The sequence below is a fragment of the Microtus pennsylvanicus genome, chromosome 10 (genome assembly GCF_037038515.1).
Source record: "Microtus pennsylvanicus isolate mMicPen1 chromosome 10, mMicPen1.hap1, whole genome shotgun sequence".
Classification (NCBI taxonomy): Eukaryota; Metazoa; Chordata; class Mammalia; order Rodentia; family Cricetidae; genus Microtus; species Microtus pennsylvanicus.
The window spans coordinates 95,816,229-95,832,328 of NC_134588.1; the positions used below are offsets into that span (position 1 = coordinate 95,816,229).

Below are 16,100 nucleotides of genomic sequence, written 5' to 3' on the forward strand. Positions count from 1 at the left end.
ATAGCTATGCAGTCTCCGGGAGAATTTGGAAAAGGGCTCATTTCCTACTAAAAACAAACGTCCACGGATGGGATCATGATGGCTGGAAATCGAGCCCAGGAGTCCTGGGGAAGCTCTCGGATAACCTGTTATTTCTCACTTAAAAATGACAAAAAGCTGACTACATGATAAATATTTTCCAACTTTATTTCAGTCTTCAGTCCATTTACAGAAATAAATATCTTGCTATCACTGAATAATTCCCTATTATGGTCTGTAATTTAATTTTAAGTGTAAAGTTCTATTTTGAGAGTTACTTAAAATCAGATTTAACTTGCGAAAACCTAAAGAGATATCATTACTTTGGGGGGGGGGGTGAGGGATTGTACTGGGGATAGAACCCAGGGCCTGATACATCCCAGACATGTTGTCTGCCACTGGGCTACATTACCAGCTTTATCATTTATCTCATAGAATGTGGCACATACTTTAGTCTTAGCTGTTTGCAGTGTCCTGTTAGAATTATCCTTTCTTCTACCTTTAAGTGATAACTGACATAAATGAGAACATTATCAAGGTTAAAAAATGTTTTGATAGCATTTACTTTTTATATATTTTGGATTTTCATGTCTTTATAAGGCATATATATTAAGTATAGTTGAGGAATACACTTTTATTTGTGGAGCACTGGATTAAAAATAATACTTTGGCCAAGCAGTGATGGCACACGCCTTTAATCCTAGCACTTGCGAGGCAGAGGCAGGCAGATCTTTGTGAGTTTAAGGCCAGCCTGGTCTACAAGAGTTACTTTCAGGACAACTAGGACTGTTACACAGAAAAACCCTGTCTCAAAAAACAAAAACAAACAAAAAACCAAAAATAATACTTTGGTACAGGAGGTAGACCAAGGAGTTATGCTTAGATAGACCAGCATGGGAGCCACATAGGAAGCAAATATTGCAATTAAACAATATGCTTAAAAGTTTTCAAATAGCCACATTTTTTTAAAGCAAAAGGAAACTGGTAACATTAATTTTAATGGTGTAGTTTATTTAATTAAATAGCAAGGAAATAGTACAATTTTTACATGTGATCAGGGTAGCACATCCAAGACATTTTTGCCTCTTTTTCTCCCTTCTTCCCGTGCTCTCTCTCCATCTGAGTTTGTTTCCTAGCACATGTCAATTCCATTAGCTCCACTTCAGATGCTCAACAGCCTCCTATACTAGCATCTGCTAGCTGTAAGCTTTTGTCCCTAAGTTTTTCCGTGATATATAACATAGATGTGGCTGTATTGTAGGAGCTTACCCCTGGATACATAATATAGATGCGGCTGTATTGTAGGAGCTTACCCCTGGATACATAATATAGATGCGGCTGTATTGTAGGAGCTTACCCCTGGATACATAACATAGATGCAGTTGTATTGTAGGAACTTACACCTGGAATCCTATTTCTATGGTTACAAGGTCTTTTAATGAAACAAATTTATTTCAGCTTGTTCTTTATTCCGTTGGCAGTAGCCAAGCCTCATTTTGACTGTTCTGATGCACCATCTCTCGAGGAGGAATAAGATAAAGGAGCATATGAGCTAGACCAGCATCATAGTACAGATTCTAGATCTTACTACCTCATCTTTGACATGTTAGAAGCTGTGGAAAGTGACTTTGATAAAGAAAATAACTAGATGCTAGACCAATACTCAGGTTTAGACACCCCTTAACTGGTGGTCCAGACTGGGTGTTGCTAACTGCTTCATGTGGAGATCCTACAGCATCCTGATTTTACTTTATGGATGCGAGGTTGACAAAGATGAAGTTTCACCTGGATATCACACCATCCTGAGAGGAACCAGGCCTGAAGCCTGGCTTGTGTGTGCCCCAAAGCTCAAGTGCACACTCACTTTGCACTACCATACTCCCTGTGTAGCTGTTAGCTGCAAGATGCAGGTTTCATTTCTCCTCAGGTTGTTTGTCCTTGAGATTATTATAATTACTTCTTCACTTTGAATAGTCATCTTCTAAGGAATAATAATACATGTAATGATTGTACTTACTGTGTTATCATTAAACCAAAAAAATTGTATGCCCAATATCTGTATAGTTCTATAAGGAGAGGTACTGTTAGTGACCCCATTTCTTTTTATTAAATAGGATGTTAGACACACCAAGGGCACAGAGCTAACATACACACAGGGCTTTGATGCCATGCCTGGTTGACAATAGAGCCCATTTTCTTAAACTTTGCCTCCTGTGTACAAAGGACTGCCGCCGTCCTACTGTGAGTAATGGGATAAAGAGATGGTATTATGGGGTTTCAGTTGCTTACATTCCTAACAAGTAGAAAGACAGACGTGAGTTTGGAAATTGCTCTAGGATAGACAAAGGAGCAGGTCATCAAGATGGAGATGGAAGAAGGTAGCAGGAGTATCTATGAGGTTACACTGAGAGCTGGCGAGAAACAGAGAGGACCAGTGAGTGCCTAAATTATGATGTAGAGAAGGCAAGAATGTATGTAAGAATTGCCATCAGCAAATGTTAACAAAGCCAAACGGAAAGTCAAATCATGACACCGTAATTACTGAGGCAAGAGAAATGTTTACCACATTGAGAAGAACAAGACAATGGGAATCTGAAGACATTCAGATCTGTTGCTCCCCACGGAAGCATTGTACTTATCAGCTCCATGGGGACAAGTGACACAAATGTCACCTCAGCATTGAAGTTGAACTTCTCTTTTTGTTATCAAGTCAATACTAGTAGTCAGTAAACCACAGTGCTGAGTCCTGTACACAGACATCCGAATGTCTGGCCAGCAGTGCTCAAGCAATAATGGGGTGATGCGCTGTCGAAGAGGCCACAAGTTAGCAATAGTGAGGTTCTGCTGTCTTCGGTGCCGCAGTCCTCGCGCCTTCAAACTCCTGGCTGTTTCTTCTGTTTGAAACCCAGCTAGACACTGAGATATAATTTCAAGAGGACTTAATTACAAATGAGAGTCTGTTGATTTGCTATAGTTTGCTTAAGAAAGCACTGACATAGTTAATATATTTTGAACATATCTCTACTGCAAATGGCCAGTATTCTGTTACCCAGAATGCTCTTGTGAAAAGCACCTCTATCCTAGCACTCCAGACTAATAAGCCTTACTCTGTCATATTTGCTAAATAAGTTATTGTAAAAAGTTACCTAATAATTCTTATCATTATATCATATTTATCAATAAATTTAATAGCTACAAATGACCCCAAATCTTCAACATGTAATTGCTTATTGTATAAAATAATTTAAGATTTTTAATAGCAGCAGGAATTCTTCAGTAAGCCATATTTTTGAGAATGATTCACAGCCTTTATTTGGTCTTGGAAATGCCTTTGTAATATATATTGATCCTATTAGTGTCTGATTTGAAGTTATTCATCAGATGAATTGATCATGAGAAATACTTAAATAAGTTGATACTTTACAGGTAAAAAACATAAGTGGACCAAAGACATCAGTTTACATGGACAAATTATGGATGAAAAATAGGAATTTTTGGTGATGTGAAGATACAAAATCAAAATCATCATCGAACTTATTTATGTAGTAGCAGATTTATATTCATTTTTTAGTGTGAAGATTTGGGCACATGGTACTGTAAAATAGGCTGTAGAAATACTTTACCGTTCAGCAGAACTTTGTCCAGCAATCCCTTGATGCGTCAGGCACCCACCCCTGCCCTGGGCCAGAGGAAGTTAAACAGAAAACTAGTGAGATGTGCCTTTGATGGCCATTTAGCCTATGGTTATACCTGTGGTTTCTACCCCATGTAAAGAAGCCATTGTAGAAATTGCTCTTACTATTGCTGTAGTAATAAGTGCTTTGCCTGCTTCTAATGTTGTCCCTTTCCCATCTGTTCCCTCGCTGCCGCCAGAGTGATCTTTCTCAAGCACGGGTGTGATCACAACAGTCTCCTGCTCGAAACCCTACATTGGCTCCCAGTTTCCCTCGGGATAAGGGCCTTAAAAATAGCTCAAGTTCTGGCTCCTGCTTCTATCTCTAGTCTCATCTCTCTTCAATAATCTCCCCTCACCAACTGCTCACTGCTACCCCACAACAGATATACTCCAGCCTCCATTGGTGCCAGATGATGGCAGTTTTCCAAAGGCACCTGGCTCTCCCTCTTCCCCAGGTCTTTGCACATGCTGCCCACTTTACTTGTCGCGACAGTCTTCCTCTTCTCCGTAAGGTGACTGTACGCAGGCTATAAGGCTGATGGTGTAAGCCTCCAGATAGCAGCCCTTTCCGTCACTAGCCAGCCCCTCTCTCCTGTCCGTTCTACCTGAGTGACTGCAGGAATGTAGCCCTATTTCAGTATTTACTACACTCTTGGTTGAGTTTTAAAGAAGAAAAATCATTGTTTATTTTGTTGACTAGACTAAAAACTCTTAGAGCATGGTCTGTATCTTTTGTATTTTGTATTGATCCATCTCTATACATTTGTGTTTGGCAGAAAGTAACTGCTCAAGTGTTTGCTGAATGAGCATTACACTATTTGAGTAAACATGAGTTCCCTGTGTATAAGGCAATATGGAATGGAAAGAGCCCTGGACTTGGAGGCAGAAGACAGGTATAGTTCCAACTCTGCTAGTTAACCAGATTTGCAGGTGGCTTTGAGAAAATCCCCCTGTGGGTCTGGGGAGATGCCTCAGTGGCTAAGAGAGTTTGCTGCTCTTCTAGAAGACTTGAGTGCTGTTCCCAGAACCTACACTGTCAGTTGGCTCACAACCACCTGTAACTACGGCATCAGGATATTTGATACTCTCTTTTGCCCCCACCCAACCAACACCATACACACACCATACACTCATACACATAAATAAAATCAAATATTAAAAAAGAGAGAAAGGAAATAGCTTGAGATACTTCCTGTTCAATAAGAACGGTCTCTTCCATATCACTGAATTCATTGGAAGAAAAGACAGTTCGATGCATCTGACTGTGACTTGTGAAACAGAAGGCACAGTCATGTGCTGGATGAAACAGGAGCAAGGGCAGGTGTCACTCAGTGTTAGAGCTCTTACGTAGTATGTGTGAGCCCCCTACACATGGGGGGTTAGTAAATGTGACTAGAATGTGTCTGAGATCAGCAGGCCCCTAAGTAGGTGTACCTGCTTCCTCCTTGGCCTTGAAGGTGAGTTCTCAAGTGTTTCGGAGATGCTGTAAGAACATTTTTGGAGGGAGATGTATGTTTCTGTTGAACATTTCCTTTCCTTTGTGTATATTTCTTTGAAAGAGATTGACCTCCTTTTGGTTTCTGCTTTCTTTCCAAGAACTGACTCATGCTTGGATCCGAGGCTTAGATCTCAACATTACACTTAAAGTTCTGACACAGTTTCTAGAAAGGAAAATGAAAGTAATTTATTGTAGGGAAGATGGGGGTGCCACTGAGGAAGGAAGATTGTGGAACCCGGGGCCTTTCCTGGTTATTCTTCCCCAGAGTTTTGATGTTTACTTAAATATAAGAATACAGCCACTGTTGGCAATAGCCAGGCACTGGCAACAGTTACTTTGTTCATCCCAAAACATGGGAAACACCATGCCGTCTGCTAAGGTTATGATTGGTTTGTGTTATTACTTTGAATAATAATGATGATAAAGCAAAATTAAATTCTTAGTTAAAGTGGGAATTTTCTCATCACCCTTTCTAGTCATTAAAAAAGGACCTGTGCATCTGGTGGATCCTTACAGCATTCCTTTAGCGGTTATTCATTCATCCATCTGTTTATTCATGCATTAAATATTTATTGACTGCACAACTATATCAGGCACAATTTGAGGATCTGTAGGTACATTCATGAGAAAACAAAGATCGGCTTTCTCTCTCTTTTCTTTCCATGCAGTCTATCCTAGAAGTCTTACTAACTTGAGGCAGAAAATGTGTTCATGACACCTTTCAGGGTTATTGAAGAGGCTGCTGTACTCTTTGTACAAGATAGATGCACTAGGAAGAAGAAGCGGCCCCACCCATACAGGACATTTGGGAAATTAGGAAGAACTGGCCTTAGATTCGACCTCCAGGATTGATGTAGGGGGTTCTTCTGTCTATGTGTTGTTCTCATTGGTTGAATAAAGAAACTGCCTTGGCCTTTTGATAGGGCAGCACTTAGGTAGGCTGAGTAGACAGAACTGAATGTTGGGAAGAAGGGCAGAGAGAGCTGCCATGGAGATGCCAGGTCAGACATGCTAAATCTTTCCTGGTAAGCCATGACCTCGTGGTGACATACAGATTATTAGAAATGGGTTGAATCAAGATGTAAGAATTAGCCAATAAGAGGCTAAAACTAATGGGCCAGGCTGTGTTTAAATGAATACAGTTTCTGTGTAATTATTTCAGGTGTAAGCTAGCAGGGTGGCCAGGACAAACAAGGGGCCCCACTCCCCTACAACGCATTTGTTTTTCAACAGCCACACAGATAATAAGGAGGTACATGCCATTCTCTGTCTTTCATTCTGTGAGCTTTCTTCATGGTATGTATATGTTAGTAGAAAGGATTTGCATAACAGAACTGTAAGCAAATATTTAATTCTAGTAACTGGTATATCTTCTCTGTTGTTAGCAGTTTTGGAACTTCCCGTGGCTTCCAAGTTTGAACAAATCAGTGAATATATTTAAAATAATAGGAGCCAAGTTTCTCGCTATTGAGCTCAAAAATTACAGTTATGGAAAGGAGAGAGATGAGATTCTATCTGTGTTATTGGATTATAATTGAAATGATCAGATGCATGTACACACATTTGTTCATATGGATGATGCACACACAATTTTAGATCTGTATTAATAGTATTAATATTTATACACTTGTATGTTTTGTACCCTGACTTTGCCTACATATTTTACTTATGAGCAGTGACTCCACAGTAGCAGCAGCCTTGTCCTAGTGACAGATATGAGTTTGAAGGATACTCCATTACCCAACTCCAGGATGAGGTGAATCTTCAAATAAACAGTCAAAATGGTTTATAATACACTAAAGTAAGAATCTAGAACTGCAAAGTAAGATCAGTAAACTCATTAAGGAGATAGGGAAATTCTTCTATACAGGATGATAGCTAACTAGCAGTAATAAATATACATAAAGAGCTATGGAAAAGCCATTATCATTAGATGTGGAACTAGCAGGTTAAATGTTGTTACACAGTGAGATATTTGCATAATATCAGCATCTTCTGATTACCTACCAATTCCAAACCTGAGAGAGCTCACCCAACCCCATCCCTTAGGATACCAGCTCATGTGGTTAATCATGTGTTTCTATTCCCAGCCAGTGATGTGTCTCTGGTTGTTCACAACAGGTCACAGTGAAATGTCTATAATGGATATAGCTTACCTCTACAAAGGAGAGATTTCTTCCCCATTCCCAAGAACAGTTATTCCAAGATGTAAATGATACAGACCAAGTGATCAAGACTGGTGTTACCAATCTGAGACAAATGGGTAATCATGTGTCCAAAATACCACCTGCACAAACTATTGCCTTCTGCTCCTTTCTGCATTCCTTCCAGGATAGTTTTTGGCTCGTCTGCATGTAGATCTTGCCGCCATGTTGTTGATGCTCTCTCATGGTGGTAGTGGTAGATGCTAGAGACAGGAAACGGTAGGCAAGTTCTCCACCACCAAACTAAGTCCCAGCTTCTTGGATGTTTCTTCAACCAGAGGGCCGACTACCACAAAGTGCTCTATATAATGCTTTTAAAGTAAACACCTTGTATCCCCAGGGCGTTGTGTGTAGCAGCAGCGTTTCCACACTCAGAGGAAAGGTGATGCGATGTGGGGGGTGGGAGAGGTACCTTAGTCACCACCTGCAGATGGAATTGGTGACACCGCTAGGTCCATAGGTGGACTGGAGGTGTACAATACTTCTGTCCTAGGCTTACTGTTGAACTTGAGGAATATCAATTATTTTATGAAGAGCTAAGGGGTCACTTTAGTTCTGTTACGTGTAAAATGGCAAGAAAAGAATGAGTAGTATGGAAAACAGATTTATAAATATCATTTTGATTGTTTTAGAAAATATAGTCAGCCGGGACTGTAATTGGAAAAGGGGGATCTAATAATTGTATGCTTAGATATTTTTGTTGTTTTTGTTTTGTTTTGTTTTGAGATAGGCTCTTTCTATCTAGCTTTGACTATGTAGACCAGGCTGGCCCTGAACTCACAGAAATTAACTTCTCTCTGCCTCCTGAGTGCTGGAATTAAAGGTGTGTGACAGCACACTGGGCGATCTGACTTATTTTTAAAGCCTTCCTAGTACCTGTTCACTCCTTTTTACTCTCTTATATTAAAAACAAAAAATTCCTGAAGTAGTAGCGCACACCTTTAATCCTAGCATTTGGAAGGCAAGGCGGGTGGATTTCTCTGAGTTCGAGGCCAGCCTAGTCTACATAGAGAGTTTCAGGCCAACTGGGACTAAGTACTGCAACTCTAACACACACACACACACACACACACACACACACACACACACAAAGACAAAAAAGAAGAAGAAAGCATTGGCATGGCTAGCGTGTAGATCCCAGCTGTTGTCGGTAACTTGAAGAACTAAGGTAAATAGGTTCCTTTTCTTACCGTATTCGCTCTTTTTTCAAGTTACATTTATTGAGCTGAATTTAAATACAATAAAAGTTAAATTTTCTTGAGACAGAGACTCATAATATAGTCCAAGCTGGGCTCAATCATTCTTGTGCTGGAGCCATAGCCACGAGCTGACACACATGGCAGAAGTCACTAACTGTAGGTAGTTAATGTGTTGTAGGGAGTAATACAGTGTTCGAGCCGTCACATCCGTGACCCAGACCCTTTTCTGTCAGCCCAGAACTTCACTCACAGTCTTCCCCTGTCAACCCTGTTGCCTAGCGTTACTAGTCTAGAGTACTAAGTACACAAGATTATAAATATGGCTTTGGTGTCCTGTTCCTCTAAGCATACTGCTTTAGGGTCCATCCAGGTGTTTTGTGTGCCGTAGCTCCTCCCATTCTTGCTGGGTTTTCTCTGGCTAGGCTATTCCACACAGTTGATTCATATAGCAGGTAACGGGCATTTAGGCTGTTTTCAGTTTTTAGCCACCTTGAGTATAATTTTTTTAACATTATTATTTGTGTTCTTATTTGCATAATAGGGTTAAGTAGCTGCTTTGTTTAATGCGACCATCAGCAACTGAGAGAACCATAGTGAGAAAACCTATGGGGGGGGGGGTTGCTGGTTGAGCTGACTTTTGGAGGTGACAAAGCTACTAGGCCAGTTGGTCTCTCAGCTTTCTACACCTTGGTAGCCTTCCTCTTTATACTTTATGCTCATGGAGTGTTATACCATCAACCTGTTGTTTATCTTTGTCCAGTTTGAAGTCCCTTCTGGAGTCAAGGCCCACTAAACCTTCTTTAGTTTCACTAGATACAATGTCTAGTATAACGTCTTCCACAAATATGATAAAAATTTAGTTCGTCATTTGACTTCTTCAGTCTTTTCCTTGGATACCTGAGTGATTTTTACTAATTGTTCATGTCCACTATTACATTACTTCTACAGTGTTATAAAATAGGTTTCCTTGAGCAAAGATAGTTTTATTCCTACCTATGCATTAAAATTATTCACTGTATAACTTATAAGTGGATTTCAAATTGTTTATGGCTCCCCAGGTTTTTAAAATGGATTGTATTTTGCTTTCGTTTAACTCTAAAATGAAAATGTTACATGAAAGAGAATATGATTTCCTTTCATATCTGATGTTCTAAGAGTTCATGAGAAGCTGACCTAATCAGAACGGACTTATAGGGGAGAGGAACACAGAAGAGGGCTGACAGAGCGGGAAGGAGGCAGGAAAGCAGCAACGTGCCATGCGCATTCCCGTGGAAAATAGCATGCATATCCTCTCGAGGAGATCGGCAGTTGTGGCGAGAGGTTTTTTGTGCAGCTTTATGAGGAGAACTCAGCCATGTCCCTTCTCTGGTCCGTTCAGAATGTCACTTACTAGTCAGTTCTCACTGCTGAGTGCCTTCATTTTTCAGCTGGGAACCGTAAATCCGTGCTTGCTTTGCGCAATCTCTGTTCTGCTTCTGGCTTTATGAATAATGCTCCCTTTCCTCTCTCAGATGCACGTGGATCAGAGAGTCCTGTAGTGATCTCATTTGCACACTCGAGCCTCTGTCCTAGACTCTCTCAAGTGCTCAGATTCGGACATGGCTGCTTACTGAAAGACTGCAGAAGCTTTATATCATGCAGTGCTGTTGAGGTTGATCCAGCTGGGCACTCTGTTCTAACAAGTCTGAGAAAGTCTTGCCTAGTTACAGAGGACTCCGGTTTCACCTAAAGACTTATCCCTCTTTTGCCTTCCTCTCCCCTCCATCACCCCCATCCCCAGCCCCACAACTAGGCAGGGCATAAGAAAGAACAGTCATTTAATATGCACTGCCCATTTTCCATGGGCAGAGCACAGAGCTGGGTCAGGGTAAAGAAAGTTAAAGATTACAAAGGAGAAGACATGTAAAGCGGTAGCAAATGCGTGACATCACTAGAAGGTGGACACAGCACATACTAAGGGCATCCAGGGCTGAATAGTTGATTTCGGAGAGACGGGAGAAAGAAAGGCAGGATTTTGAGGTTTGCCCAAGAGGGCTAGTGTGCATCGTGTAGGGGGTTGGGTGGGTGGGTGGCCCAGGGCATTCCAAGAAGAGGAAGAACATGTGCAATGATCCTTAGCCAGAAAATACGTGGTGTGAAGGGGGAGGCAGAAGTAGCCTCGTCTGACGATCCATTTGTTTCGATATACTAGTTTGGAACTGAGTGTGAGACAAGACCTTGGACCGCATCCAGGGGGGTGTTGTTGTTAGAAGTACCAGAAGGGACCTTATTTCACATTTAGCATGGACCCCTGATGATTCCATTTGAGTGAGGTGTGGGTGTATTTTCATTCTGGGGCTTTACACTACAACATTACCACATGCATTGACCAATCTCAGTACAGGCTTTCCTTATGTTGCCGTATAATTAGAAGCCAGTGAATTGAAGTTCCACAGCGGTACATAGACTGGTAGCGATAGCTTTATGGAATTGTTTATTTTTAGTTTGGCAAAGGCTAGGCAGTAAATATCTCAATTAGTAAACTAAAGCAGCATGGATGAGAAATGCCCACAAGGAGATCAGGAATTTGAAATAACTGAGTCACTTAATTGAAGGAAACCCTCAAGTTGCGTCTCATCGAGCTTGAAGAACCCACCCAGCAAGGGTTTCCAACATGATTTGCAACTTGCATACAGCGTTGGGGCAACAAGGGCCTTGCCCTCGCTTGGGCTTGACTTGTTTAGGAGACTCCTCTCTGGATGGGCACGTAGCTAAGTAGGTAGAGTCCTGACATGCACCAGACCCTGGGGTCTGTGCCCAGACCTCACAAAACTGGGTACGATGGTGCGTGTGTGTAATCCAGTTCTCACGTGGTAGAAAGGGGAGCATCAATCCAAAGTATTCCTCAGCTGCAAAGCAAGTTGGAGGCCCACCCTGCCTATGTGAGACCAGTCTCAACAAAACACAAGAAGTGGAAACTCTCTTTTAAAGAGAGCCACTGATAGGTTGTTGTCTTTGTCCCCCAATCCCGTCAGCATGACCCAAAGGGATGTCTTATTATGAAGTGACAAGGGAAGTAGTCCATGCTCACATTCCTGTCCCTTTCACAGAGTGCAGCCTGGTGTGCGAATGTGCTTAATGAAAGCAGACACGTGGTTCCGGCCCCTCCTCTCCAGTCCCCTCCAGTATAACTGAAGTTATTTCTTACATCTTGGAAGAAAACCAGAAGTAGTCTACAAAGCCTAGTTATAAAATAAATTTTGCATAACCTAAGAATTATATCACGTTCTTTCTAGAACTTCTCAGTCTTAGGAACTAGTGAGCATTCAGAAGATGAACGATTAACGATAGTACAAGACAGAAAAGATAGAACAAGGGAAGTGTGTGTGCGCACTGTGAAGGTGCAAAACAGAGGGCTGGCGGGATGGCCCAGGGAGTGTGCTTATGAAAAGAACGTCTTAGAGCCTGAGTCCAGGCCCCAGGGCCCACATGCCTAAAGGAGAAAACCAGCAAACCAACTCCCACAAGGTGTCCCCTAACCTTCACACCTATACAGTGGCATGCACATGTGCACACACACACACACACACACACACACACACACACACACACATAAAACCAGGCTGCAAAATACAAGTGTTTACTTGTTGTGATTTTGTTTTAATTTTTAAAGCTTGGCCCTTTCATCCGTCTGGATTTCTGGCCCGTGTGGTACACTGTGTAGTTCTGTGGATGGTCTCTTCAGCAGAGCGGGGACACTGGAGCAAGATTAGCCTCTGCTGCTTTGGTCTGCTACCTGCCTGTTGTCTGTGGTCTGTGTGGCAATCATGGAGGTCTGTGCACCTGCAGATTATGTCTCTGTCTGTCTCTCTGTTTTGCAGACTGGAAAAAGATAGCATTCAGCAAAGCTTTAGCAACGAAGCAAAGGCCCAAGCCCTTCAGGCCCAGCAGAGAGAGCAGGAGCTGACACAGAAGATACAGCAAATGGAGGCCCAGCACGACAAAACTGGTGGGTGGTAGGGAGAGATTAGAGCCTGGGCACTTGCTCACAAGCCAGGCCCACGCCTTACTGTGAAATGACATCAGGAACACCTGTAACCTTTGGCTGGCCGAAGGGAGCAGATGCTAACTACACCGGAGATTCCGAATTACATATTAGTTAGCGTTTAAAAGAGAAAATGGAGAGTATTGCCCACTGTCTGTTGATTTCAGAGTGCTGCTCTCACATCTGTTGCACCATCTGGATTATGAGTTTATTTACCTGTGTTCAAGAAACGTAAAGCTGAGAGCGACCACAACAAAGTAGAAAAACAAAGGGCTTGTTTTTGGCTGGGTTTTCAGGCACACATGTTATATAAAGAAAATAGCATCAGAAGCTCTGCGGGAAATGCTCTGAGCTTACAGTTAGAGTCTCCTGAATAGCACTGAGCAGTTCCCACAGTACACACATTATAGCTACTCTAAAAGCCTAATGAGTTTGCTGCAGCATCCAAACTGGAGAAAAGCTTTAGCCATTAATCGGTTCTTAATTCACTGTCGCAGCTGGATGTAATTCAGTGGCTCCAAATTGATATGTTCCTTTATTTAATCTTTGCAGCTTTGAACATTTTTAGCATTTGTATGATTTCCCCACCTCCCCCAATGCAGCCGAGAGTGATGCTTAATCCTCTGCATTCTTCAGCTTTCACAACTGCTGTTAAAATCCACTAATACAAGGCACTGACCACAGCTGGCAGCTTGGCTGAAAACCGCCATCTTTCATCACGCTGGCACTGTGCTGCAGTCTGAGTTGGCCAGTAACTCTTTACCTTTAATTTGAAAGTAAAATGCACTTTGAAAATAGGCAGTTTGATGTGTGCAGTCAGAGCGTTATGTGGTTCCTTTCGCTTTGAGTTGTGTGTTCACAGACAGTGTTAGTCAAAACAAGACAGTGTCAGTCATTATAATTCCACACCACATACTCCACTCTGATTGTACCATTAAAACAAAAGTTTAATTGATCCTGTCTCTTCCAGAAAAAAAAATGTTGCTTAATTTTAGTGCCTTGATTTATTGTGCTTTGTATGCTATATGCTTTTTTTTTAACCAACTATTAGCTGAAAAGGAAAAAATTACTCACAGAAGAATTTCACAGGATTTAATATATATTACATTTAATGGTATGGTAAAAAATGATTCCACCTATTGGTAACAAATGGATACTCTGTTCATTGATAATTTATTTACTTATTAAATGATTTATTTTTCTTATAAAGGCAGCTATCATGATGCCTCATATAGTTTTTTCTCAGCATTTAGCCAGAAGAAATGAAAATCCTTCAGAGTTTGTGTTTTTTTTTTTTTCCTTAAACTAAAACATAAAGAGGAATTCATAGGGGAAATTGTCATTTGGTTCACTGCTAGCAGAATCGTCCTGGTCCAAGAGTCTTGGGCAGAATCTGAGAGTTGGGTAAGGTTTTAATTGTTAAAATCATCTTTAAAATCTTTTATTTTGCAAATACACACAAATCACATTCTCTTCAGTCCCGAGCCAGAGCTCTGTTGAAACACATACTATTAAAGTATGATCAAGTTTTTAAGGATAGTTGTGTAATTTCACCTCATAAACTAGAGAAATGCAGGCTCCAAGGGGGTAAAATATAAGAACCATCGAACACCAACTCTAGTGTAACAGAATTCCTCGGCTTCAGTTTCGAATTATCTGGTTGTGAGAATTTTTGACACTGTTTATAGTAAAATTGTCAAAATAAAAATATAATATCTTGCATACTTCAAAGATATAAGCATTTATGACTTCATTTGAGATATTTGACAGTTTATGAGCATGCTAAAATGTTGCACAAGCTGATGTGATCAAAATTATTCCGGGTATACAAATATATTATGAAAATAAATGTCTCTCACGGCACCCTTAGTGTCCCACCCGCTAAGTCCGTTCACGTAGGACCCTGGCAGTGACCCAGTGGCTCTGGGCAGGGTGCAGGGATATGAGCCCTTAGCACGGGGCACTGGACGGCTGCAGAGCAAAGGGATATGAGCCCTTAGCACGGGGCACTGGACGACTGCAGAGCAAAGGCACAAACATCTTATATTGGTGGGATTATTGTTGTTTCTAGAAAATGAGCAGTATTCGTTGCTGACCTCCCAGAATGCATTTCTGACAAAGTTAAAAGAGGAGTGCCGCACGCTAGCCAGGAAGCTGGAGAAAATCTCACAGAAGAGCAGGTAGGTGAGTGGGCAACATTATAGAGTAGTCTCAGAATTCCATTTATTTGATAACTAAAATGTAGCCTTAAAATTGCATTTTTATATGCTGTAATCTGCCATTAAAATTAGTCATCTGTTGATTTCAGTTTTCTGTGAAAACAACTTTCCATATGCATATTTTCGTGACTGTTCATCCAGACAACGCTCCCTGTGCACAGTAACCAGCCCTCTTCACCTGCTCCGCCCGCTTTGCTTACTTGGCTTTTATAATGTTTAGAATTTAAAATCATGAAAGTTCAGGAACAAAGGCCAAAATAACCATTACCATAACAAAGAATACAAATATGCCAAGCAGTCTTACAATCTTATGTTGATATAGGTAATCCATTTTAATCAATTTCTACAGTTCTTTGGAAGCACACAAAAGCTGTCTTTAATGCTAATTGTTCCGGACATTGAGGAGGCAAAGGTGCTCGGAATGATACATAGTTAACCGCTGTAAGACAGTAATTAGCTTCTTACAGATTAGAAACATAGTTGTTTGAGTGGCTTGTGGGTAGGAGAGTTTGGGCCTAGGTATTGCTGTCACCGATGTCTAGAGTCGTTCTTACATACATTCTATTAATGGAGGTTCCGGCTTGCTGGCTACAGTGGCTTGCACCTGCAGTCTCAACTACTCGCAGGCTAAGGCAGAAGGGTTTCTTGAGCCCAGGAGTTCTAGGCCAGCCTAGGCATCATAGCAAGAGTCTGTCTCCTAAAGAGAAGCAAGGAGAGGAGAGGATGCTCAGTCACAGCAGTAATTGCTGGAAAGGCTAGGAAGGAAAAGTGAACCTTTAAATCCCTCAGGAAAGTAGACATTCATGGGGTGCAGTAGCTAAACTGGGAGCCAGGGCTAATGTGCACCGAGTCCCTGGGCTCTTATTTTCCTTCTTTAAATTAATCAGTCATAACTGGCACAAGATTCGTGAAGTTGAACCTCAGCATCTCTCGGCCCAACTGCTGCTTTGTACATGATCGTGTTCCTTCATATCTGACACATAGATGGCACCCAATGCATAGTTATTGAATGAATGATAAATGAATAGAAAAAGCAGGTGTGGTGCTGCCCTCCACATGCTGGCCTGATTTCTGGTGCCAGCCTGTTCCTTTGTGGGTGACAGGCAGTGTGCAGGAAGACCTGGATTTGGATCTGAGTTTGTCGGTCCCTTTGCGGTGTTGCCTCATCTCCCTACACCTCAGCTCTGTTAGCTGTGTAAGTACTTCTGAAGTCATGCTACAGGATGGTTGTGGGATTTAATTTATTTAATGACAGGAATGGT

The 16,100-nt window shown here is 41.4% G+C and overlaps 1 protein-coding gene across 5 annotated transcripts in view; it reads left to right on the forward strand.

The window, feature by feature from the left end:
- Sdccag8 (SHH signaling and ciliogenesis regulator SDCCAG8) overlaps window positions 1-16,100 on the forward strand; it is a 194,415-nt gene that overhangs the window by 109,553 nt on the left and 68,762 nt on the right. For 2 of the 5 annotated variants that reach the window (XM_075989256.1, XM_075989255.1), the window contains exons 14-15: window positions 12,456-12,583; window positions 14,691-14,799. The exons of 2 other annotated variants lie outside the window; for them this stretch is intronic. In XM_075989256.1, the coding sequence (XP_075845371.1) occupies window positions 12,456-12,583; window positions 14,691-14,799 (237 nt within the window). The remainder of the gene's footprint in view (window positions 1-12,455; window positions 12,584-14,690; window positions 14,800-16,100) is intronic. One more of the 5 variants, XR_012912112.1, reaches the window with a different exon arrangement.